We start from the raw sequence: 25,516 nt of genomic DNA, 5'->3' as shown, positions 1-25,516 counted from the left end.
ATTAGTTGATTAGTTATTCATATGTTATCTTTGGATCAATTAAATACAACATAAGCCAAATGATAACAATTGATAATTCAAAATTTTATATTGTTAACACGAAAGATATTTTAAGATCTTTTGGGCCTCTTTTGTTATCGTGTTACAGTTGTGTCATTTTTATTCTTACTAAAAATGTTGGTGATGCTTTTATTTATTTTTACAGTTAATTTAATTTTTGAATATTTAAATTTTGCAAAATGCATATGGTTGAATTTATAAACTTAGCTGCATAGTTTACCTTATGAAAGAAAAAATAAAGAAGATTTTAAATTTCACAAAATATACTTTGTGATTACTTTTAAATTTTGAGTGTTAAAAAGTTTAATTATAATTCTAATGAGTCTTTTATAACTGCACGAAGCGGAGACAATTCACTAGTTTGATAGATAGTCAACTTTTTAGGGAATGGAGAGAGAAAGTCATTGAATAATTCAAATTTTTTTAAAAAAATGACGTAGATTTTAATCCCTTTAAAATATTTTTGGTCTTTTTAATTGGTACTCTTTTGTCTCAAATTATTTGTCGTGATTATTAAAATAGTTGTTTTAAATTATTTATCATTTTCAAATTTATGACAATTTCCTTTTAGTTTCACGCTTAATGGTAATTGTTCTTGAAGACCACAAAACACCTCAATTATGGGGATATAACACATAAATAGTGTAAATACTCAATGAAGAGGTGTTATATCTCAAAAATAAATAAGCGTAAAACTTCTGCTCCTCCCAATTAACATTTTCTTAAGGTGTGTGTAAAAGGAACACGACAGATAATTTGGGACAGATATAATATAGTAGTAACTTTTTGTGGTTGGTATAATTTAGAAAATTTTGGAGCCACATTCAAAAATCTTTTACTTTATATATGTGCTTGAATTATTATTTAATAATATCCTTATAAGATTATTAAGTTGATTTGGGTAAAGACACTATACTAAAATTATATGGATGAAAATCATTTACACTCCCCAACTTTGCTTTAAAAATCAAACTCCCTCCTCAACTTTGAGCAATAGACATTCTCCGCCCTTTATCCTAATTGACTTTTTAAAATGCCTATTTTACCCTTGCATTATCAACTTTTGTCTTTTTTTTTACTTTTTTAAAATCATGATATTTTTCATTTTTTGTTATTATACTTTTCAATTAAAATCGTTATTTTTACTTTTTTGAGCTAGCCTGGCCTCCTGCAACTAGTTTATAAATATAAACTAGAAAAAGTAGTACTACCATCAAAATGAGAGACGTTGGTCCAAAATGGAGTTGTTGTACACATTAAATTACTGATGGTGGCAGACGCCAACTAAGCTTCACCCTATAGTAAATGAAGAAAGAATAAAATAAAAAGGAAGGTTGCCAATTAACTATAATTTGATAAGTTGAGTGACCCTGGTGCTGCATTATTGAGTGTAGTATCTGATATCAGGCAATCTTGTATCTTGTGTACAATGGCGAAGAAGCTGGTGAAGTACTGTGTGGTAATAACTCTCAATCATCTTCTTCATATGTGAATGTAAATGGTATTTTCATAGTTCAATTAGAAAGGCACATATTCTTGATTCTCTCTTTTTTTTTTTTGGAACAGGTGGATGCCTTTACTGACACAGCATTCAAAGGAAACCCGGCAGCTGTTTGCTTACTAGAGGAAGACAAAGATGATAAGTGGTTACAATCTGTTGTAGCGGAGTTCAATGTCCCTGTAACTTGTTTTCTCACTCCGATAACCGAATCTCAGTTTAGCCTTCGTTGGTTCAGTCCAGTTGTTGAGGTTCAACTTCTTCCAGTCTTCATTTTCTCAATCTTGTTGATAGCCACTGAAAAACTAATTCAAGTTCTAATTTTGACTCTGCTGTCTGATTGAATACTTACTAGGAAGGGAGTATGAATATTCTGAGGTTGCTAGTTTACCCTCCATTTTGCTTGCTCAATTTGCTAAAGTTGTTAAATTGTACAAGTTAGAAACAAAATTTGGAGCTCAACCTTCTCAAAATCCTTGGACGAATGAAAATCCATAATTTTGCTTTCTTTCTCTTTCTGCCTAGCTCCTTCAAAAGGTCATTGTTCGATTCAGGCATGTTATCCACACTGTTCATTTATTAAAAAAACACGTTTATCTCTTCACATTAAGTCTTATTTTTGAGGTATATTGCAAAAAGAGACTTTATGCAATAGTTAATCTTTTTTTGTTTTTCTTTCTTACTGGTTGCCCCTTCTCTGTCTTTAGCCTGGTGTTGAAAGTGTACATTGAGGCATTACGATATCCAGAGCTTGTTACTTTCCCCACCATTTTAGTTAATGGGTGACATTTGTTAATGGAAGAATGAAGTTTGGAGCTCATCTTTCTGAAAAATTTGTTATTGGACCACGGGGAGACATGAAATCCACAAAGTTGAAAGGGTTTATTGAGGCTACATTAAAACGAATAAAGAGCAGCTTAGCCGGGTGACTGCTCACTCCCAAGTCCCGATTTATGCCTCATCTAAGCACTTTCTTGAAAAGCTAAACCTTAATTTTATTTTCCTTCTGAAAGAGTGTAGCTTCGTGTCATTTACTTTTTTAGCAAGGAATTTCATGTGAAGACATCATAAACTGCTTGCAGGTAGATCTATGTGGGCATGCATCGCTAGCAGCTGGACACTTCCTATTTGCCTATGACCTGGTTAAAACTAATACTGTTGAGTTTTCAACAAGATCAGGAATTTTAACTGCCAAAAGAGTATCAGAAGCCAAAGCTTCAAATTATCAGGACGATTGGCCAACAGGTTACTCAATTGAATTAGATTTTCCCGTTTTCCAAGTAGCGGAGTCTAATTTTACTGATGTTCCTGCAATTTCGAAAAGCTTGAATGGTGCATCTGTGGTTGAGATCAATGAGACATCGATGGGTGATCATTTTGTACGTATTTAATCTAGTGTTTATATATATTTACAGAAGTGCATGTCAGAGAAAAAAATTCATGTAAAAGCAATTCATGCAAGTCTCTTTTACAAAGGTACAAACATGAAGGACATGCAAGAAAGAATTTCTATTTTCATTGTTTTGGAACGAAAAGGAGATTTCTTTCAACCCCATGATAAGGCATGGTAGTCAAGATAAATTAAAATTTAGCCCTTTATGGGAATATTAAGATAATCTCGTATATTTTGCAGATTTTGCTCCCATCTGGGGAGGCAGTGGTCGAATGCCAACCTCAGTTTGATCAAATACAAAATTGCCCTGGCAGAGGAATGATCATAACTGGACCTGCTCCACGGGGTTCTGGTTTTGATTTCTATAGCCGTTTCTTCTACCCAAAGTTGGGAGTCAATGAGGTAATTGCCAGCATTAGAATCAACCGTGAGCATGTATAGTATTTTATCCAAGCAGATCATACTCACTAAAAGGGTTAGTGGAGTATTGCTGAATTTGCACAATTAATTAAGCGAGTCATATAGCTGATATGGGGGCGGATTTATAGACCAATTTATGATGCACGTGAACAGAGGCGGAGCCAGAATTCGAAGTTTGTGGGTTCGGGGTTCTAATTCTTTAAAGCTACTGGGTTCTAAGTTAATAGTTTGTACATATTTGACAAAAAATTTAATATAAATATATGATTCGAGCAAAAGCTACTGGGTTCGGTCGAACCCACGCCCGAAGGGCTAGCTCCGCCTGTGAATTCATGGTCTCTTCGTCAAATTAGGTATTTTATGTACATATTTCCAAAAATTGATCTAATATTTTCTGCTAGCACCCATGCTCCAAAAATGTTAAATGGTGCACTTTGTTGAATGCTAAGTTACTAACCGTAGGAGCATATGGATCAATTCCCACTTAATACTCTCTCTTTTTTTTCCCTTTTTTAATGGTGCTCTCATGTTATAGAAATCCTAAATCCGCCTCTGAGCTGATATTATTTATCATATTATACTACAGATGTAAACATCTATATGTTGGTATAGCTGATGCATCTTAGAGATCTCACGTGTTCTCTTCTTGCACGTATTTTTGTTTTTCCATCGAAACTTTTCAGGATTCTGTTTGTGGAAGTGCTCATTGTGCCTTGGCTCCTTATTGGCGTAAAAAGCTTGGCAAATGTGACTTTGTCGCTTTAGCGGTACTTCCTCCTGAAATTCTTATTCATGTGTTTTTGCCATCTAGGACTACTTATACTAACCACATAGTTCTATTTGCCCTATTGATTTTATTGTTTTGTGGTTAAGGCCTCACCTAGAGGTGGCGTCGTGAACTTGCATCTCGACGAGGAGAAGCTGAGGGTGTTTCTGAGAGGGAAAGTTGTTGCTGTCATGGAAGGTTCTATTCTAGTTTAATGTATCACTTTACATCGATGATTTTATTCATCCGACACTATCAGAAATTTTAATAAGGTGGTGGAAGTACGTGTTTCTTGAACGAAAACACCAGCAACCGTTTAATATCTCTAAATTGTTTTTTGGTATGTACTTCACTGTGACTTTTGGAGCATTTTTTAAGTCTCCAGTATGTTTAAACATCTATTCTGTGCTTTGCCTTCATTAATAGCATCTTCACTTTTTCAACCATCATCTGAGAGATGAAAGCTAGCTCATTCAATGAGTTGTCTATAGTGAACTATTACTGCAAGTAGTGTGGCAAGTGTCTTGTTAATGTGAAATGGTGGAAAGCTACTCTTTTGGAAGGATGATATGTCAAGTGTTTGGTTTTAATTTTTTTTGATAACCGAAAATACCCGAGGGCCAATGGCGCAATATTCGAATTGCGGTAGCTGAGAAATGGAAGCTCATTTACTGAGTTATCTATAATGAACTATACCTACAAGTAGTGCAAGTGTTTTGTTAATGTGAACTGGTGGAAATGATGATATCACTTTATCCCACCTAATTTTAAGTCCGGAAGGGAATCAAATTGTGATCTTTAAGGTGCCTAACACCTTCTTTTGAGGTAATTGAGACACCCTTATCCGATCTCAAGTTACGTAGACTAATTAAACGGAGTTATTTGCAATTAGTTGTAGTAAATAATGCACTTTAGCTCGTTAGGTGGCGACTCCTTTTCTTTTGCCTATTAATAATGTTGTCACATGTCGAATCCTGCTGTCATGAGATGTGAGTCAAGAACATGTGAAATGATGGAAAGCTACTCTTTTTAAGGGTGATATGTCAGGTTTTTTGTTTTCGTTATTATTATCTTTTTGATAACCGAAAGTCTACAAGGGCCAATGACGTGAGGTTCGGAACACCGTAGCTAATGTGGAGGAAACATTCTTTTTCTGCATTGCCTAGCCGCAACCTGTAGGATAGTGACTGTTGCGAACGACTTATATAGAACACAAATATATGAAATATAGCAGAAAGCACCGTTGGCTTGTCAATTTTGGAAAGAATAACATGGCGTAAATTTTGTACTCAGAGGTCATACTGTGAGTATGTAGAAACATTCCTCGACCAAGTAGACGACGATCAGACAATTCCCAACCAGTCCTTGCGGATCGAATCATACCTGTAGAACGTGCTCATGTACAACACCATACTTCAAAAAGGTTGTTTCATCGAAGAGTTGGTAACTATTTGTATATCCTGTTTCAAATATTTATATTTTGTAAAGAGTTGACGTTCAAACACACACCTGAACTTGTATACGGTAAAAACCGGATGCGAGGCAAACCGGTGGAGCGAGGGGACCGACTGATCTGCCTTCTTCGTCATTGGAACGACCAAGCCCGGTGACCCGAGCATTCGTGGTCGTTGGTCCGTATAGCTGTTGGTCCGTACGGCTGTTGGTTCGAGTAGCCGTTGGTCCGTGTGGCTGTTGGTCCGAGTAGCCGTTGGTCCGTGTGGCCGTTGGTCCGAGTAGCCGTTGGTCCGTGTGGCCGTTGGTCCGAGTAGCCGTTGGTCCGTGTGGCCGTTGCACGCGGGTCACGCGCCAGTAACGTCATGTCCTGGTCAACTACCCACCATGCGTGTGTCAGACGGCGCCGTCAGTCTAATCCCACCAAATCCGTGCAGAGCTATCCTTGTTGCTATTATTTTATTAGTTCACATCATATGAGACCCATGGAGGTCACACTATAAATAGAGCACATCCCCCTCCTTTGTAAGGGTTGGCTTCTTCATCCTCCAAGAACACTTGTAATAGAAAAATATATATGCAATCTCTCTCTCAATATCTGATCCGGCCAAGGCCGTTTGTTTCCATTTACGTTGTGTTTCTTCCATTAAGTATTCAACATGGCTCCTAAGCGTTCATGTCCGTAGGAAATTAAGCAAATCACCGTTACTAGCCGTTTTATCGCCAAATACTCACACGCTTATTTTCCGCTATCAAATATACATCAAGATCCAAGCACATATCCTATACCCGCGTACAAATTCAATTGGTTTCCCAATTTTGGGGTAAACAGTTTGGCGCCCACCGTGGGGCTAGGATAATAGTGGTCTTTGATCTTGATCTCTATCTTACCCATCAAAATCAGAAACATCTGTTGTCCGTCTCTGAAAAAACGGACCAAATGGCTAACAGTGGGCAATCTGGTCACGTCAACAACAACGAGATCGTGGCCGAAAATGAAGGCAGCGGGCCACGAGGATTGCCAAACCCCACTGACCCTTTAAATACTAACAATTCAATTACTTTGTCCGGGACACAAGTCCGAAAAGAACCGGATACCCCGAATGATAATATTGACTTGCGTTTAATTTTTGAAATGTTGCAGGAACAGAGAGCGGCGATTGCCGAACAGGGAATCGCAATAGCCCAGCTGCAGAACGGAGGAGATAAAACGACCCCGGAAAAGGCGAAGAGTGTTGCTGAACCCAGAAGAGACGAGGCACGGATGGTTGAAAGCAATGGCTCCGGAGCTGGTCCATCCACCGAGGTTCTGAGAATGCTCGAAACGTTGGCAAAGCGGGTGGACTCGACCGAAAAAAGGGTGGAGACATACAACTCTCGGGTGGATCAAATCCCGGGGGCTCCGCCTATCTTGAAAGGGCCGGATTCAAAGAGGTACATCCAAAGGCCTTTTCCTCCGAGTGCAGCTCCGAAATTGATCCCGAAGAGGTTCAAAATGCCGGATATCCAAAAATATGACGGCACAACGGACCCTCACGAACACGTGACCTCATACGCTTGTGCTATAAAAGACAATGATATGGAAGATGATGAAATCGAATCTGTGTTGCTGAAAAAGTTCGGGGAAACTCTGTCAAAAGGAGCATTGACTTGGTACGATCATCTGCCCGAGCATTCAATCACTTCTTTCGAAATGCTCGTCGATGCCTTCATGAAAGCACACGCCGGAGCCAAAAAGGTGCAGGCTCGAAAGGCGGATATTTTCCGTATAGCCCAAAGAGACAAGGAGCTATTGCGTGAATTTGTCAACCGGTTCCAAAGGGAACGAATGGAGCTCCCCCCGGTTCCGGAGGAATGGGCCGCACAAGCTTTCACAAAGGGGCTCAATGTTCAGAGCTCGACGGCTTCATTCAAATTAAAGGAAAGCTTGCTGGAATACGATGCTGTGACCTGGGCGGATGTCCATAACCAATACGAGTCAAAAATTCAGATAGAGGATGACCAACTCGAGCTTCCCCCGGGGCTCGTAAAAATGAACAAAATCTCGGAGAGATCACGAAAGAATTACGAACCGGAGGCCGGACCATCGAGGGAAAGGTATCGGCCATACTCTCGAAAACCAAGCTTCAGGTCGGAAAAATCAAGGGATGGCCCAAGTCATTTCTCCGGGCGGGGGTGATAAACGGACCGAGTCCCCGGTTCAGGTATACCACCGAGGAGTCAAACGAGGAGGCCACGGCTGTGAAACTCGATCTCACGGATGAACTTCGCGAAAACGCGTTGGTTCGCATTGCAACCCAGAAGCAGAGAATGGAAAGGTACTACAATCGGAGAGCCAATTTTTGACATTTCTAAGTTGGGGACTTAGTGCTTCGAAAAGATACCTTGAGCACCAAGAATCCCAACGGAGGAAAACTGGGTCCGAACTGGGAAAGACCGTACAAGATAACCGAGGTAACGGGCAAAGGATCGTGTCAGCTGGAATCCGTGGACGGGCAGCGATTGTGCAACAACCGGAACGTGGCTCATTTGAAGGGATATTACTGCTAAGGTATGGACACCTCATGTTTAACCTTTTTCTTTTTGCAGGAAGTCAAATACCGGATAAAGTTAGGATCTAGGTCTGAAAACGCGTGTTGCACTCTTTTCCTTAGTACGGTTTTGTCCCAAAATGGGTTTTTCGATAAGGTTTTTAATGAGGCAACAAGTACAACGTGTTACTTAACAAAAATAAGGACCAAACAATCATAATGAATCGTGTCCCATTCAACATTTGCTACGGCAAAACTAAGGCCCGGCCACCGGCCATAGCCTCCGATGTAAGGACCAAACGATCATAATGAATCGTGTCCCATTCAACATTTGCTACGGAAAAACTAAGGCCCGGCCACCGGCCATAGCCTCCGATGTAAGGACCAAACGATCATAATGAATCGTGTCCCATTCAACATTTGCTACGACAAAACTAATGCCCGGCCACCGGCCACAGCCTCCGATGTAAGGACCAAACGATCATAATGAATCGTGTCCCATTCAATATTTGCTACGGCAAAACTAAGGCCCGGCCATCGGCCATAGCCTCCGATGTAAGGACCAAACGATCATAATGAATCGCGTCCCATTTTTCATTTACTACGGCTAAGGAAGGAAGAATTAAATTTCTCATATGTACAAGCATTTTGCAAACGCAAAGTTACCAAAAGCTGGTATAACAAAATCTTGGGTGTCTTTCTGTTAAAAGGACTTCGCCCCGATGGTAACCGTCGTATTCCGACATTGCCCCACTCACATACTCTATATCGAGGATTGTGCCCGAAATTCGATAAAGGCGACAAGGTCACAATGACCCAAGCCAAAGCTCAGCAAATTCCCCCAAAACGGGGACTGCTACATCAAAAACTTTGCCAAGGTTGAAAAAATACCGACCCTGAAGAAAATGCCTATCATAATTCGGAGACATCTGAACTTATGAAGCATCGGATAAGTCCCACGGGCACGGTGAATTAACGACTATGAGTCGACATGTCCTAAAACGGACCAACGATCACGACCAAAATAATGGCAAACATTCAAAACGAAGAAATAAGAAGGTAACGACGAGCTGACAGGGCCACCGGTTTCGAAAGTTATCCACTCCCCGTTACTCCGATAGATCGGAGATCCGGGAAGTGTGGGGCTATCTGTATACGGTAAAAACCGGATGCGAGGCAAACCGGTGGAGCGAGGGGACCGACTGATCTGCCTTCTTCGTCATTGGAACGACCAAGCCCGGTGACCCGAGCATTCGTGGTCGTTGGTCCGTATAGCCGTTGGTCCGTACGACTGTTGGTTCGAGTAGCCGTTGGTCCGTGTGGCCGTTGGTCCGAGTAGCCGTTGGTCCGTGTGGTCGTTGGTCCGTGTGGCCGTTGGTCCGAGTAGCCGTTGGTCCGTGTGGCCGTTGCACGCGGGTCACGCGCCAGTAACGTCCTGTCCTGGTCAACTACCCACCATGCGTGTGTCAGACGGCGCCGTCAGTCTAATCCCACCAAATCCGTGCAGAGCTGTCCTTGTTGCTATTAATTTATTAGTTCACATCATATGAGACCCATGGAGGTCACACTATAAATAGAGCACATCCCCCTCCTTTGTAAGGGTTGACTTCTTCATCCTCCAAGAACACTTGTAATAGAAAAATATATATGCAATCTCTCTCTCAATATCTGATCCGGCCAAGGCCGTTTGTTTCCATTTACGTTGTGTTTCTTCCATTAAGTATTCAACATGGCTTCTAAACGTTCATGTCCGTAGCAAATTAAGCAAATCACCGTTACTAGCCGTTTTATCGCCAAATACTCACACGCTTATTTTCCGCTATCAAATATACATCAAGATCCAAGCACATAACCTATACCCGCGTACAAATTCAATTGGTTTCCCAATTTCGGGGTAAACAGAACTGTCACTTTTTCGCGAGTTTCACCGCTCAACTATTAGTTGTTCCTTCTTCCTACATGAACTACCTAATCTATTTGAAACACACCTAGAAGCTGATTAGGCCAACTATCAACTGTTACCTAGGTAATAGTTCAGGTAGAAAAAGGTAACAATTGATAGTTGGGCGGTAAAACTCGCAAAAAGTGATAGTTTAGGTGTGTTTTTGACCATTATCTCTTTTATAAACTAGAAAAAGTAATAGTAATACCAAAAATGAGATCAATTTTTGTTCAAAATGGAGATCTTATAATCAGATTATAAATTACTAATTTAAAAAAAATAAAATTCTGAGACGTCAATTAAGCTTCACTTTGTATTGGAGAAATTAGACTAGTACGCAGTGGTGGAGCCCGAATTTTTACTAAAGGGCTCAAAAATATGAAGGAGTAAACAAACGAAGAAGCCAATGGAAAACATCTACGGTATATAAATAAAAAATAATTTTAACCTTGTATGTGCTGGCAATTTTTCGCCAAAGGGTTCGGGTGAATCCCCTAGCCACCACCTGGCTCTGTCCCTGTTAGTACATCCTCTGTCCCAATTTATGTGATACTTTTCATTTTCGAGAGTTAACTTGACTAAACTTTCAAACTAAATTGAATTAGTTTAGTTCAATATTTTAAGATTAAAATTTATATATTCAAAAACTACATGAAAAAGTATTATAAGTTGCAACTTTTCTCATATTAATTTGGTGAAAAAATATATTAAAATGTTGGTCGAATTTTATGCCGTTTGAATCTTGAAAATCGAAAAGTATCAAGTAGATTAGAATAGAGGGAGTATTAGAGCCCGTTTGACTTAGTTGGCTGACCAGCTTATAAGCCATTTTATGTTTAAAATAAGCCAAAAAAATAAGTTAGACCCGTTTGACTTAGCTTAAAAAAAGCACATTTTATGCTTAAAATAAGTCCAAAAAAATAAGTTGACTCGTTTAGCTTAGCTTAAAAAAATCATCTTATAAATTTTCAGCTTATAAACCGCATTTTTTAAGCCCATCCAAACAGGCTCTTAGTCAGCAAGAAAGAATAAAAAAGGAAGGTTGGCAACTAGAATTTGATAATCTGGACACTTGATCCCCATGAAGCACCATCCATTGACTGGCTTTATTGACTATAAATAATATCCCCAATATCTGATACTAAGCTACCAACGACTTCCTTGACTAATCTTGTTTGTTTTGTACAATGTCAATGACCAAGAAACCCGTGAAGTACTGTGTGGTAATTTCTCTCTTATTAATCCCAATTGAATGGCATTTTCATTATTAACTCTAGTAAATTAATTACGTATTCTTGATGTGTGGAAATTACTCAGGTGGATGCCTTTGCTGACACAGCATTCAAAGGCAATCCAGCAGCAGTTTGCTTATTAGAAGAAGAGAAAGATGATAAATGGTTACAATCTGTTGCTGCTGAGTTCAATATATCTGAAACTTGTTATCTCACTCAATGTTCCAATGAAGACACAAACACAAATTCCAGATTTAGCCTTCGTTGGTTTACTCCAGTTGATGAGGTTCTACTTCTTCCTGTCTTCATTTTCTCAATCTTCAAGCAACTTGTTAGTCATTATAACTAAAATTAAATCCCCCAAAAACTAATTCCCATTTTTAAATATATTCCACTTTCTAGTTGAACACTAGGAAGGGGGTTGATTTTTTTTTTTTTTACTCCCTCCGTTCCAAAAAGATTGTCATGATTCGAATTATGAGAGTCAAACTAATTAGTGTTCGATCTGAATTTGGACATAGAATCTTTAACTTTTTTGAAATAAAAATTACATATTTAGAAACTACATAAATTAGCGATGCAAAAAATTTAGAAAGTATTTGAAATAAATATCATTTGAATGTCCAAAATAGTAACTATGACGATCTTTTTGGGACGGAGGGAGTATCTTATATTTCCCACCCAGTGTCTGGTACCCCCTTATTGGGCCTGACTAAATTCGGATTTGCGGGAATTCTCACACTGAGGTAAAATGCTCCCTAACAAAGAAAATTTCATAACAAGGGCTCGAATAAGCAACCTATAATTAAGGGTGAAGGAGTATGAATATGCAGAACTTGTTAGTTTAACCTCCTTTTTACTTGCTCAATTTGTTAAAGTTATTAATTGTAGAAGTTGGCAAATAAAATTTGGAGCTCATCCTTTTGAAAATATGGAGAGGAATGAAAATCCATAATTTTGCTTTCTTTATTTTCTGCTTAGCTCCTTCTAGAGGTGCATTATTTGATTCATTATGTTATCTGTGCCGTGCATTTCTTTAAGCATTTCGTTTTATTTCCTTCTTTGATTCTACTATAAAAATCAGGTACCAATGTCACTTTTCTCTTCATATTAGGTTCTATTTATGAAGTATATTGAAAAAAAAAAAAGAACTTTATGCATTAAGCAAAATTGTTTTTATTGTTGTTCTTTCTCAACTGTTGCCCTTCTCGGGATGTAACCCGTTGTTAAAAGTGTATGTTGGGGCAACACGTTATGCAAAACTTACAATTTTGAATTCGGTGTGTTATCCACGCTATGCAATCATTAAACTTTTGGTTTTGTTTTTTTTTTCTTTGATTCTACGCTTAAAATCGGGCTACGACTTCACGTAAGGTTCCATTTATTAGGTATATTAGAAAAAAATAAAAAGGAGCTATGCATTACTTAATTGTTTTTATTGTTGTTCTTTCTTGCAAGTTGCCATTCTGTGAGGTTATCACGGTGTTAAAACTAAAAACTTGAAAGTATATATTGAGGTAATACATGCAAAGCTTACGATTACTTTCCCCGCCTTTTTAGTTTATGGGTAAAATTTGTGAATGGGAGAAACTACAGAATAAACTTTGGAGCTCATCTTTCCAAAAATTTGTTATTGGAAAACTGGAGAAATGAAAATCCATATGATGTATGCCTCATCTAGCACTTTTTGCAAGGAATTTCATTTACAAATATCATTAACTGCTAGCAGGTAGATCTGTGTGGACATGCAACACTAGCAGCTGCGCACTTTCTATTTGCGTATGGCCTGGTTAAAACTGATACTGTTGAGTTTTCAACAAGATCAGGAATTCTAACTGCCAAAAGAGTACCAGAAGCCAAAGTTCCAAATTCTGATCAGGACGATTGGCCAACAGATTACTCAATTGAATTAGATTTTCCTGTTGTCCAAGTAGCCGAGACTAATTTTACTGATGTTCCTGCAATTTCGAAAAGCCTGAATGACGCATCCATGGTTGAGATCAATGAGACATCAAAGGGTGATCATTTCGTATGTATTTAATCTGGCATTTACTTTTATATTTACACCAGTGCATAATTGATAAAAGTACATGTAAAAGCAATTCATGCAAGTTTCCTTTACAAAGGTTCAAACATGAAGGAGATGCAAGAAATACTTTCTGTTTTTATTTTCTTTGGAATGAAAAGGAAATTACTTTCAATCCCATGAGAAGGCATGGTAGGCAAAATTTATCAAAATTAGCCCCCTTCTAGGAATATAATGATAATTTCATGGTGTTTTTGCAGATCCTGCTCCCATCAGGGGAGGCAGTGGCCGAATGCCAACCCCAGCTTGATCTAATAAAAACTTGCCCTGGCGGAGGAATGATTATAACTGGACCTGCTCCACAGGGTTCTGGCTTTGATTTTTATAGCCGTTACTTCTGCCCAAAGCTGGGAATCAATGAGGTAAATGCAAACACTTGAATCTACCGTGAGCATATAGTTACTGTTTCGAGCATTTCATAGACACTGAAAGTGTGGGGCTGAATTTGCACGATTAGTGGGAATTGAAACCAGTTATATAGCTTCTATTGTAGGTTATCATCGAATAACAGCAACTGCATAGATGTTGGTATTAGCTAAGGCCTCTTAGAGATCTCACCAGTTCTCTATTTGCACTTATTTTGTTTGTCAAACAAAACTTTTCAGGATCCAGTTTGTGGAAGTGCTCATTGTGCCTTGGCTCATTATTGGCGGAAGAAGCTTGGCAAATGTGACTTTGTTGCTTTAGCGGTACTTCCTCCTTCCTCCCAACTTCCCTCTCCCCTGCTCGCCCACCCCCCTCCCTCCACCCAAAGCGGGCACCAAATGCACAAACTGAAATTTTTATTCATATGTGGATGTGCAATGTGGGACAACTTATATTAACCTCACAGTTCTCTTTTCCCTATCGATTTGTGGTTCAGGCCTCGCCTAGAGGTGGTGTCGTGAAGCTGCATCTAGACGAGGAGAAGCAGAGGGTGTTTCTGAGAGGGAAAGCTGTTGCTGTCATGGAAGGTTCTCTTCTAGTTTAATCTAGCAGTTCACATCCATGAGCTTTATTCGTCTGACACTATTATATATTTTAATAATGTGGTGGAAGGATTTTTTTTCAAATGAAAACACTATCAACTGTCTAATATCTCTAAGTTGGTTTTTGGTATGTACTTCACTTTGAGACTTTTGGAGCATTCTTCTGTTTCTTTAATAAGTTTCCAATGTGAAAACAGCTATTGCTGTGCTTTGCTTTCATAAATAGCATCTTGATCAGAGAGATGGAAGCTCATTCACTGAGGTGCCTATAGTGAATACCAACAAGTAGTGCAGGTGTCTTGCTAATGTGAAATGGTGGAAAGCTACTCTTTTTAAGGATGATATGTCAGGTGTTTGGTTTTCATTATTATTACGTTTTTTAATAATCGAAAATCTCCGATGGTCAATGAGCAAAGGAGCGGAGCTACACTAGTAGAAGGGTGTTCAGCCGAACAACTTCGCCGGAAAATTACATTGTATATATAATTAATATATTGTATATATTGGATAAATGCAAACCGTTGAACACCCTTGACAATACCAACAACTATGGCTCAGCGGTCAAGGGTGTTCCAATCTTCCTTGGGTCGCGAGTTCGATTCTCTTTGTCTCGCCTTTGTTTTACATTTTTCCAAAACGAAGTAGTGTTTTGCTAGCTGCGCTACTTGGGCTGCATACTAAGGCCCATCTTTGACATCAACAATTTAATTTCAAATGGAACATCTTATTTTTATTGTTTACTAATTTTATCTTTTGAAATATTCTCTCCTCCTTTATATTTTTTATTTTCTTTAACAACATGATTCCCCCATATAATATAATTCTTGTAAGGGCTCTTTGTATTATTATTGGAAGAACACTAAAATTTTGATGAGAATAATAATTTGTTACTATTTAAAGAAGATAATTGATTTGTTGTATTTGCACTAAAACTGATTTATATGCATAAAAAGATTAGGTGCACAGTAAAAACGCCCTTTTCATTGTCCGTAAATATCCTGGTGATAATAACACAGTTGCCTAGCTCTGTTTTCCATTTTTTTTTTGTTGGATTATATTTTTTCTAATTAAAGTACCTTGTGATTCAATTTGAAATTTCAATAGAAAAATATTTTTAAATACCACAGAATTTTAGTCTTCTAAATAAAATGCACTGTATGAATAATGAATTTTTTGGGATTCTGTAGTGGCTTATATAAATATAAGTATGTAGTATTATTAACTGTTTCTAATAAATTTATCGTTAAATATTTCAGGGGATGAAACCTTCTTGAATAATTTGAATAATATATTCAAATTATGCTTTAACTAAAAGAATTTCTTTTGTCGACTTTTACGTTAGTTTTGATTTGTACTATTGTTAATTTTATAACAAGTATTTTTATGATTTGGCTTAATATTATATATAGTTTGACTTAAATTTATCGGTGGACCCATCGGTAGATTTATTTTTTGTAAGTATACCTCTTCGAAGTTTGAACACCCTTATCAAAAATTCTGGCTCCGTTACTGATGCAGCATGGTATGAAACACGATAGTTAATGAGCTCACTCTTTTACCCTTTTCATATTAATTCCCAGGCTTTGTATACGACAAAAGTTCGAACTCATGACCTACAGCTAACCTAATGTATCATGTGCTAGGCTCTTGCCGCTACGCCAAAACCCTGTGGATGATACATAATTTTATATAACGGAAAAGGGTCAAATATACCCTTGTACTATTGGAAAAGGGTCAAATATATCTCTTGTTATACTTTGGGTCCAAATTTACCCCTGCAGTTATACTATGGGTTCAAATATACCCCTTCTCCGTTAAGCTTGTCCAAAGTGGACATTCAATCCTATGTGGCAATGACATTTAATGAGGTGGATGCCACATGTCATGCCATTGTCACACCCCGACCTTACTAGGGAGTGATGGGCACCCGACCCCATATCTGGAGCCGAGCGAACCCGCTAACTCTTATTACACATATAAACTCGTGGATCAATTAAGAATAAAATGCATAGTAAGCTCTCAATTTTTTTTTTAAGTAAGATCTATCATCATATGGGACCCGTGACATGAAACATAATAACATATCGGCGGGCGAAGCCGTCTACAAAGTTGACACTCTAAACCCATGAGTCTGCAAAGTCTCTAACATCAAACAAACATCATGGCTCGGATACTCTGACTCGGCAGCACTCCAGAACAAGTGGAGCCTGCCAACTCCGCTGGAACATCTTCTATGATAGCTGTGGCTCATCTGGTGTACCTGCGCGGCATGAACGCAGCCCCCGAAGAAGAGGGGTCAGTACGAGTAATGTACTGAGTATGTAAAGCATGAATAGTACCATAATAAGGAATATACAATATGAACAATAACAGAATAGACATAAGGTGCTTATCCTGGGACAGATGTAACCTGTACATATGAGTGCCTTTCTGCAGATGTCATGCATGCTTAGTTTCTTTTTCAGAAAACGGTGTTTCTTATTTACATATACAGAAAACAAAACATTTCAGAAAACGGTGTCCTTCATTTACATTCACAGACGCCGAGTACATCGGCTCTCCCACCCCCCTCCCCAACAGTGTCCCAACATATTATATATATATATATATATATATATATATATATATATATATATATATATATATATATATATATATATATATATATATATCACAAATACAGACGCCGTATCCGGCTCTCCCATAATCCCGCGTCCGGGATGAAATCCAGCTGAATCAGGTGGTGATATAACAGTGGCCCTTCCCCTTCCCCATATACATATACATATACATATACATATTCGCATTCATATTCATATATCATACAATTGGCATGCATGAGAGCCCAAAGAAAGTCATGTGTCCATCGGAGTGACGTAAGGTCGAAATCCTCCGATTACATTATGGAATAATCGGGTCACTTGTCTCACCTTGAAGGAACGATAATTGAGGCGAGACTACCAACGGAAAATAGCTTTAAGAGGAGACATAGAACAAGATCATAGGCATTATAACCATTAATCCATATGCTTTGAAGTCTTTTAGAAACTAGTATAACACTTCCATATTCACATTGGATTCTTAGCTCAAGACTCTTAGTCGTGGGATCATTCTTGTCGTACTTATCTTAGACATATCCTCCTTTCTGACATCATCGTTATCATTATTATCATGGAAGTAGTCTCGTTGAGATAGGTACAGTACTTGTCATTTGGTAATGGAATAAGGATCGAAGGTTTCTTTTGGTTTCAGCATCAAAGTAAGTCAAGCGGAGTAAAAAGGTAAATCCGGGGAAACCGTGGGCCCACCTCGGATCAAATGAGGCGGCGTACCAAATTTACATATATTACATGTCATGGCGTTACTTGTGAGGGTTATATGGTAGTCGGGTCTCATTGGTGCAATTTTCTAGCTGTTAGGGAGTTTTCAAACATTTGGTAACATTTTCAATTCAATCCTACTGAAGGAAAAAGGGGAAACTTTAAGTGCGGATTCTGGAGGGTAGAATAGTCCCCGAGGTTCTTATCCAACATATTACGTCTAAGACATGCCATAGAAGGAAGGGTGAAGCCTTACATACCTTTTCTGCTTCTTATGCGACTCCAAATTCACGTTCCAAATTCGCCAAAATCTACAAATTGGTCATGTTTACCAAAACTTGATTAGAGCCTTTAGAAGTTAATTCTTTGAAGTAACACTTTGTCTGCCGAAATATCGGCAGCATTTCCCCTGTAAATATGCCATTCCACCAAGTTCAACTTGGCCAATTCTAATCAACAACAATCCCGGGAATTCAACCCGGCCAAACTATCAACAATACCAACAATTCTTATCAACAACATTAACATTCCATTCAACATACATTCCAACATTCAATTCATTTCACACAATATTCCAACGACTTAATCAACATACTATTTCATCCGAAACCTTTAACTTCAACAACACCATTCATTCTAGGTCGCATAATCTATAGCAACGACAACCATAATATCAAATTACATCAATTTACTACAACTTACCAAACAATACCATTCTCGGCCACAACAACTTCTTACATATTTTCATACAATTTCATCCATCTCTACACATTATAACAACAACAACATGCTACATTAATTCAATCTTCCACACAACATTACACATACCATACACGGCCATAAACTATATATATTTCACGGCCACACATCCAACACACATACTTTCATATAGTTCATCCATTTCTCTACTTTGCACACAACAATAATCAAACTACTAAGTAAAAATCATTTCATCTTTCTACATATTCCCATGCATTCGGCCAACACACATAACATCCTTATTTTCATGAGTTTCATCTATTCCAACACTTAACAACATGTTTCAACACCCATAAAACATACAAGAAAGGATTGAATCTTACCTTCTCCACTCTATTCTTCCATACGGCTAGGAGCATCTCTTTGCAAAACGAATGGTTTTCTCACTCCAATAACTACTCCACGTCGAAGAGGACCCTCCAATTAGTATGAAAGCATGAAGAAAATAATTTCTCCATGATCACAACTAGCCAGCCCCTCTTGGCCATTTCTCTCCCTCTCTTATTCTCTCCCTTTCTCTTGAATTTTCTAGAGCTTAAAATGATGGATTGTCTTGTTCTTTCAAGACTTACATGTACATATATATATATATATATATATATATATATATATATATATATATATATATATATATATATATATATATATATATATATATATATATATAATTATAGAGGCATGTGAGGGGCACATGCCCCTCTCTAGAGTTTTCTCTTCTTTTTCCATTTTTTTTTTCTAGAGCTTTCTTTGAATTTTTTTTTTAAAAAAAGATGACTTAATTAGTCTTGCCATGCAAGCTTTGACCACATGCACAATTTCCCTTCCATTTTCGGCCAATGTGGCCTTTTATGCATGCCTTGTGAAATTACCATGTTGCCCCTAAGTTCCCACATTATTTCCATTGATCGTTTTGCGGATTTTCTCCTTTTGCCCTTATTCTTTCCGCAATATTTCCATCAACCATTTTACGAATTTCCTTTTTCACCCTCAACCCTTCTCAACATTTCCATGCAATAATATTCATGAATAATATTTATAACCAATTTGCACATTACAACCCTTTTTGAAGATAGTCTCGTCCTCAACTTTTCACGGCGACTTTAGAATTTCCAAACGCACAATATACGGGCTATAACATCCTCCCCCCCTTTAGAACATTCGTCCTCGAATGTTCAACTGACCTTATAGGGTCTTATAACACTTCGGGAGGATCCCTTTGTAGTTGTCCTTTCCTTCATGCTCACTTCTTGTCCTTTACCTCATTTCTTTTATAATCGAACTTCTCGGTTTTTACATGAATCTTCTCCCCATATTTTGGGCTTTCTACTTTGTAGGGCCAACGTATTATCCTTGTCTTCCTCAGATCATCTCTTTTCTTGTTACTGTTTCGTGACCATATCTTAACAAAAGCCACACCTTTAGATTCTTACTACAGCTTTTCTTTAATCTCTTTTCGTATCCCTCAATACAGGTACACTTGTCTTTGACTTCATGTGTTGGTGCTCGTTTCGTTTATCGTCATTCCTTGTAAGCCTAATATGGCCTCCCCCCCTTTAAGGGGTTCCTTATATGCTCATAGTCCTTTATGAAGTCTTTGCTTACCTTTATCCCTCACCTTCTTTTCCAGCTTTGTGCCTAACATATCAAAACTTCTTATCTTAAGCTTTTCTTTTACTTTCTGTCTAGGTCCTCATTTGTCCTCATTTCCATACCTTTCTATCCTTTATTCGTCCTTTCACTTGTTTAGCTCTCTTGCTCGTAATTCTTTCTTAACTACATGTTCGTGAGGTAACCGTGCGTCCATATTTCTTCAGCGCCCCGTTACTTTCTTAAACCTCTAAGCATATTACTATAGCTACATACTTGTCCTTTTTCAGATCTTTCACCTTGACACCGTCACCATCCTGAGTATTCCTTCTCTTACTTCACATTCCTCTACCCTGGTCACCATTCTCTTAGACCTACTTGTTGAAATCAGCTCTCAACCTCTCCACATTCCTCCTTGTTTCCTTTTTCCTCACTCTATCTCGTCTCACATGCCTTATTGAATCTTCATCCTAGTGGTCTCGTACTTTTACCATTAATTTCTCGCGGGGGTTTCACCCACTAAGGTTTTCTTAACTTTCACCCTTTTCCAACATTTAAGCTTCCTATCTTCCATTTACTCACACTTTATTTCTTTTCCGAGTATCGTTATGCTAAAATTTTCGACCTCAACCTATAGTAAAATAATAACGGCTCACACGCCGCACTTGTACCATTTACTCTTGCTATCCCTCGAGCTTCGATTCCTTTACTCTATTAACACTTTTTATACCGCAGCTTCGGTTGCTGAAGCTCACATGCCCACTGATACAATCATATATAGGACACACTACGCCTTTATACATATACATATATTTTTACTATCAACTAGCCCACAACTTTCTTCCAGGCGCTGTTCAAGCCTATCCTAATTCCAGGGCTATGATGCCTTTTCTGTCTCTTTACCGGGCTAGTCTACCCTGTTCTACGTGTCTTCTTATAGTCTCCGGCCATCTTATGTGCCGTAGTTTCATTTAGGCTATTCTAGCTTTCCATTTGTCTTTTATGTCAGAATATGTAAAATTCCTTATAAACTTCCCAGGGGGTCACTCATCATGGAATTGCTCCCACCTGAGCACGCTTAACCCAAAAACTTTGCTGGAATCCGTTGTCTTAATGCTGATATTTTCGCGTCAGCTCCCTCACATGACCTCTATTACCTGTTCTGGGGCAAGTCGAAGTCTTACAGGCTCCGAAACATTTTCGTAACACGTCCTTTCTTTTATAATTACCGTTTTACCCATTTGGCTCCCGATGTTCATCTTCCGCCCGTGTGTATGGCTACCCCCTGTCCTGGACCTCCAGACTCGCAATAGTAACGTTCACACCTCCATTGCCATACCAAATCAATGACCTTTCTGGAACAACGCATCTCACCTGTTGCCGGTTTGCAATATTTCCTTTCCACGCGCCTTCCTGTCAGGTGTATCCATTCTTACGGAATCTCCTTTACCATTCCTACTCTTCACGGGCTGTACGTAACAATTATCGATGATACTTTACAGAACATACGGCTATATGACAAATTCCAGCCATTCAGAACTCCCTGTCCCAAGTAACAGAACAAATACCCCAACTTACCTCTGTGTCTTACCATAGCGCCATTCGCCTTTTTCTGTTGCTATTGGGCGTCTGCGAAAATTAACGATTAGTACCAGGAATCTCATTTCCTATGGCTTGGCTCTATCGCACGATCTGAGACAGAAAGAAGGTCAACATTTCTTAGATGCCCCGCAGCCTCCTGTTTATAAATGTGGCTGGCTTCACACCCATAAACAGGACTCTACTGGACACGACTTTGCAGACAACCCTTAGACCGACCTGCTCTGATACCACTTTGTCACACCCCGACCTTACTAGGGAGTGATGGGCATCCGACCCCATATCTGGAGCCGAGCGAACCCGCTGACTCTTATTACACATATAAACTCGTGGATCAATTAAGAATAAAATGCATAGTAAGCTCTCAATTTTTTTTTAAAAGTAAGATCTATCATCATATGGGACCCGTGACATGAAACATAATAACATATCGGCGGGCGAAGCCGTCTACAAAGCTGACACTCTAAACCCACGACTCTGTCTGCAAAGTCTCTAACATCAAACAAACATCATGGCTCGGATACTCTGACTCGGCAGCACTCCAGAACAAGTGGAGCCTGCCAACTCCGCTGGAACATCTTCTATGATAGCTGTGGCTCATCTGGTGTACCTGCGCGGCATGAACGCAGCCCCCGAAGAAGAGGGGTCAGTACGAGTAATGTACTGAGTATGTAAAGCATGAATAGTACCATAATAAGGAATATACAATATGAACAATAACAGAATAGACATAAGGTGCTTATCCTGGGACAGATGTAACCTGTACATATGAGTGCCTTTCTGCAGATGTCATGCATGCTTAGTTTCTTTTTCAGAAAACGGTGTTTCTTATTTACATATACAGAAAACAGAACATTTCAGAAAACGGTGTCCTTCATTTACATTCACAGACGCCGAGTACATCGGCTCTCCCACCCCCCTCCCCAACAGTGTCCCAACATATTATATATATATATCACAAATACAGACGCCGTATCCGGCTCTCCCATAATCCCGCGTCCGGGATGAAATCCAGCTGAATCAGGTGGTGATATAACAGTGGCCCTTCCCCTTCCCCATATACATATGCATATACATATACATATTCGCATTCATATTCATATATCATACAATTGGCATGCATGAGAGCCTAAAGAAAGTCATGTGTCCATCGGAGTGACGTAAGGTCGAAATCCTCCGATTACATTATGGAATAATCAGGTCACTTGTCTCACCTTGAAGGAACGATAATTGAGGTGAGACTACCAACGGAAAATAGCTTTAAGAGGAGACATAGAACAAGATCATAGGCATTATAACCATTAATCCATATGCTTTGAAGTCTTTTAGAAACTAGTATAACACTTCCATATTCACATTGGATTCTTAGCTCAAGACTCTTAGTCGTGGGATCATTCTTGTCGTACTTATCTTAGACAGACATCATCGTTATCATTATTATCATGGAAGTAGTCTCGTTGAGATAGGTACAGTACTTGTCATTTGGTAATGGAATAAGGATCGAAGGTTTCGTTTGGTTTCAGCATCAAAGTAAGTCAAGCGGAGTAAAAAGGTAAATCCGGGGAAACCGTGGGCCCACCTCGGATCAAATGAGGCGGCGTACCAAATTTACATATATTACATGTCATGGCGTTACTTGTGAGGGTTATATGGTAGTCGGGTCTCATTGGTGCAATTTTCTAGCTGTTAGGGAGTTTTCAAACATTTGGTAACATTTTCAATTCAATCCTACTGAAGGAAAAAGGGGAAACTTTAAGTGCGGATTCTGGAGGGTAGAAGAGTCCCCGAGGTTCTTATCCAACATATTACGTCTAAGACATGCCATAGAAGGAAGGGTGAAGCCTTACATACCTTTTCTGCTTCTTATGCGACTCCAAATTCACGTTCCAAATCCGCCAAAATCTACAAATTGGTCATGTTTACCAAAACTTGATTAAAGCCTTTAGAAGTTAATTCTTTGAAGTAACACTTTGTCTGCCGAAATTTCGGCAGCATTTCCCCTGTAAATATGCCATCCCACCAAGTTCAACTTGGCCAATTCTAATCAACAACAATCCCGGGAATTCAACCCGGCCAAACTATCAACAATACCAACAATTCTTATCAACAACATTAACATTCCATTCGACATACATTTCAACATTCAATTCATTTCACACAATATTCCAACGACTTAATCAACATACTATTTCATCCGAAACCTTTAACTTCAACCACACCATTCATTCTAGGTCGCATAATCTATAGCAACGACAACCATAATATCAAATTACATCAATTTACTACAACTTACAAAACAATGCCATTCTCGGCCACAACAACTTCTTACATATTTTCATACAATTTCATCCATCTCTACACATTATAACAACAACAACATGCTACATTAATTCAATCTTCCACACAACATTACACATACCATACACGGCCATAAACTATATATATTTCACGGCCACACATCCAACACACATACTTTCATATAGTTCATCCATTTCTCTACTTTGCACACAACAATAATCAAACTACTAAGTAAAAATCATTTCATCTTTCTACATATTCCCATGCATTCGGCCAACACACATAACATCCTTATTTTCATGAGTTTCATCTATTCCAACACATAACAACATGTTTCAACACCCATAAAACATACAAGAAAGGATTGAATCTTACCTTCTCCACTCTATTCTTCCATACGGCTAGGAGCATCTCTTTGCAAAACGAATGGTTTTCTCACTCCAACAAGTACTCCACGTCGAAGAGGACCCTCCAATTAGTATGAAAACATGAAGAAAATAATTTCTCCATGATCACAACTAGGGGCTGGTTCGGCCAGCCCCTCTTGGCCGTTTCTCTCCCTTTCTCTTGAATTTTCTAGAGCTTAAAATGATGGATTGTCTTGTTCTTTCAAGACTTACATGTATATATATATATATAATTATAGAGGCATGTGAGGGGTACATGCCCCTCTCTAGAGTTTTCTCTTCTTTTTCCATTTTTTTTTCTAGAGCTTTCTTGATTTTTTTTTTTAAAAAGATGACTTAATTAGTCTTGCCATGCAAGCTTTGACCACATGCACAATTTCCCTTCCATTTTCGGCCAATGTGGCCTTTTATGCATGCCTTGTGAAATTACCATGTTGCCCCTAAGTTCCCACATTATTTCCATTGATCGTTTTGCGGATTTTCTCCTTTTGCCCTTATTCTTTCCGCAATATTTCCATAAACCATTTTACGAATTTCCTTTTTCACCCTCAACCCTTCTCAACATTTCCATGCAATAATATTCATGAATAATATTTATAACCAATTTGCACATTACAACCCTTTTTGAAGATAGTCTCGTCCTCAACTTTCCACGACGACTTTAGAATTTCCAAACGCACAATATACGGGCTATAACAGCCATAACCCATTTTACCGCTCCCCTTTATTTATGTTTTCACCATTAAAATTTTCTTCACCTCCACCATCACTATTGCCACCATTACCGAGTCCAACATACCAAGAACTTGCGAATGGGGTGGATGTGCACCCTCTCTCACCCAAGCCAAACCTTTCCATCCTTTTGGATCTGAGACATGTGGATGGGTGAAACCTTCTGGAGCCCTTCCAGTATTTATTCCGTGAAGAATAAACGGATACTATAGTAACAAACAACTCTAATGATAATTTATGTTATGGGTCATTTTCAAATTCCAATAAATTGGTAGACCTGATAGTGATAATTCAAATTAAAGAAATGCCCAGATTACAGCCTAATGGATTGGGTTTCGATCCGAATTGGGGTTCTCCTTGTGTTAGTAGAGTGCAGGACTTGAACTAGCTGGGGAGCTTGAATGAAAGTCAAAGTTGGGTTTTTTTTTTCATTTTTCTTTTTCGAATTCGAATAATTTACGTTAGT

At 38.6% G+C, this 25,516-nt stretch overlaps 2 protein-coding genes across 2 annotated transcripts; both read left to right on the top strand.

Moving 5' to 3' along the window:
- Window positions 1-1,343: 1,343 nt before the first annotated feature.
- Window positions 1,344-4,583, top strand: LOC132611028 (uncharacterized). Its single transcript, XM_060325442.1, has 6 exons — window positions 1,344-1,519; window positions 1,627-1,809; window positions 2,641-2,937; window positions 3,192-3,353; window positions 4,055-4,138; window positions 4,245-4,583. Exons 1-6 carry the CDS (start codon window positions 1,490-1,492, stop codon window positions 4,350-4,352), a joined length of 864 nt encoding a protein of 287 aa, XP_060181425.1. The 5' UTR covers window positions 1,344-1,489; the 3' UTR covers window positions 4,353-4,583.
- A 6,526-nt stretch (window positions 4,584-11,109) lies between these two features.
- Window positions 11,110-14,526, top strand: LOC132611027 (uncharacterized). Its single transcript, XM_060325441.1, has 6 exons — window positions 11,110-11,285; window positions 11,380-11,580; window positions 13,024-13,323; window positions 13,581-13,742; window positions 13,986-14,069; window positions 14,243-14,526. The coding sequence occupies exons 1-6, from the start codon at window positions 11,250-11,252 to the stop codon at window positions 14,348-14,350; spliced, it is 891 nt and encodes a 296-aa protein (XP_060181424.1). The 5' UTR covers window positions 11,110-11,249; the 3' UTR covers window positions 14,351-14,526.
- The last annotated feature ends 10,990 nt before the right edge of the window (window positions 14,527-25,516 follow it).

The sequence above is a fragment of the Lycium barbarum genome, chromosome 9 (assembly GCF_019175385.1).
Source record: "Lycium barbarum isolate Lr01 chromosome 9, ASM1917538v2, whole genome shotgun sequence".
In the NCBI taxonomy this organism is placed as follows: domain Eukaryota; kingdom Viridiplantae; phylum Streptophyta; class Magnoliopsida; order Solanales; family Solanaceae; genus Lycium; species Lycium barbarum.
The sequence above is the reverse complement of the archived record's forward strand: the minus strand, read 5'-3'. Positions and strand labels throughout refer to the sequence as shown.

What these genes read in the sequence shown, in the direction of transcription:
- LOC132611028 (XM_060325442.1), top strand. Translation starts at nt 1,490, where the DNA reads ATGGCGAAGAAGCTGGTGAAGTACTGTGTG. An exon ending in AGCTGGTGAAGTACTGTGTG is followed by an intron (nt 1,520 to 1,626) that starts GTAATAACTCTC and finishes TTTTTGGAACAG; the next exon opens with GTGGATGCCTTTACTGACAC. An exon ending in GGTTCAGTCCAGTTGTTGAG is followed by an intron (nt 1,810 to 2,640) that starts GTTCAACTTCTT and finishes AACTGCTTGCAG; the next exon opens with GTAGATCTATGTGGGCATGC.
- LOC132611027 (XM_060325441.1), top strand. Translation starts at nt 11,250, where the DNA reads ATGTCAATGACCAAGAAACCCGTGAAGTACTGTGTG. An exon ending in GGTTTACTCCAGTTGATGAG is followed by an intron (nt 11,581 to 13,023) that starts GTTCTACTTCTT and finishes AACTGCTAGCAG; the next exon opens with GTAGATCTGTGTGGACATGC. An exon ending in CAAAGCTGGGAATCAATGAG is followed by an intron (nt 13,743 to 13,985) that starts GTAAATGCAAAC and finishes AAAACTTTTCAG; the next exon opens with GATCCAGTTTGTGGAAGTGC.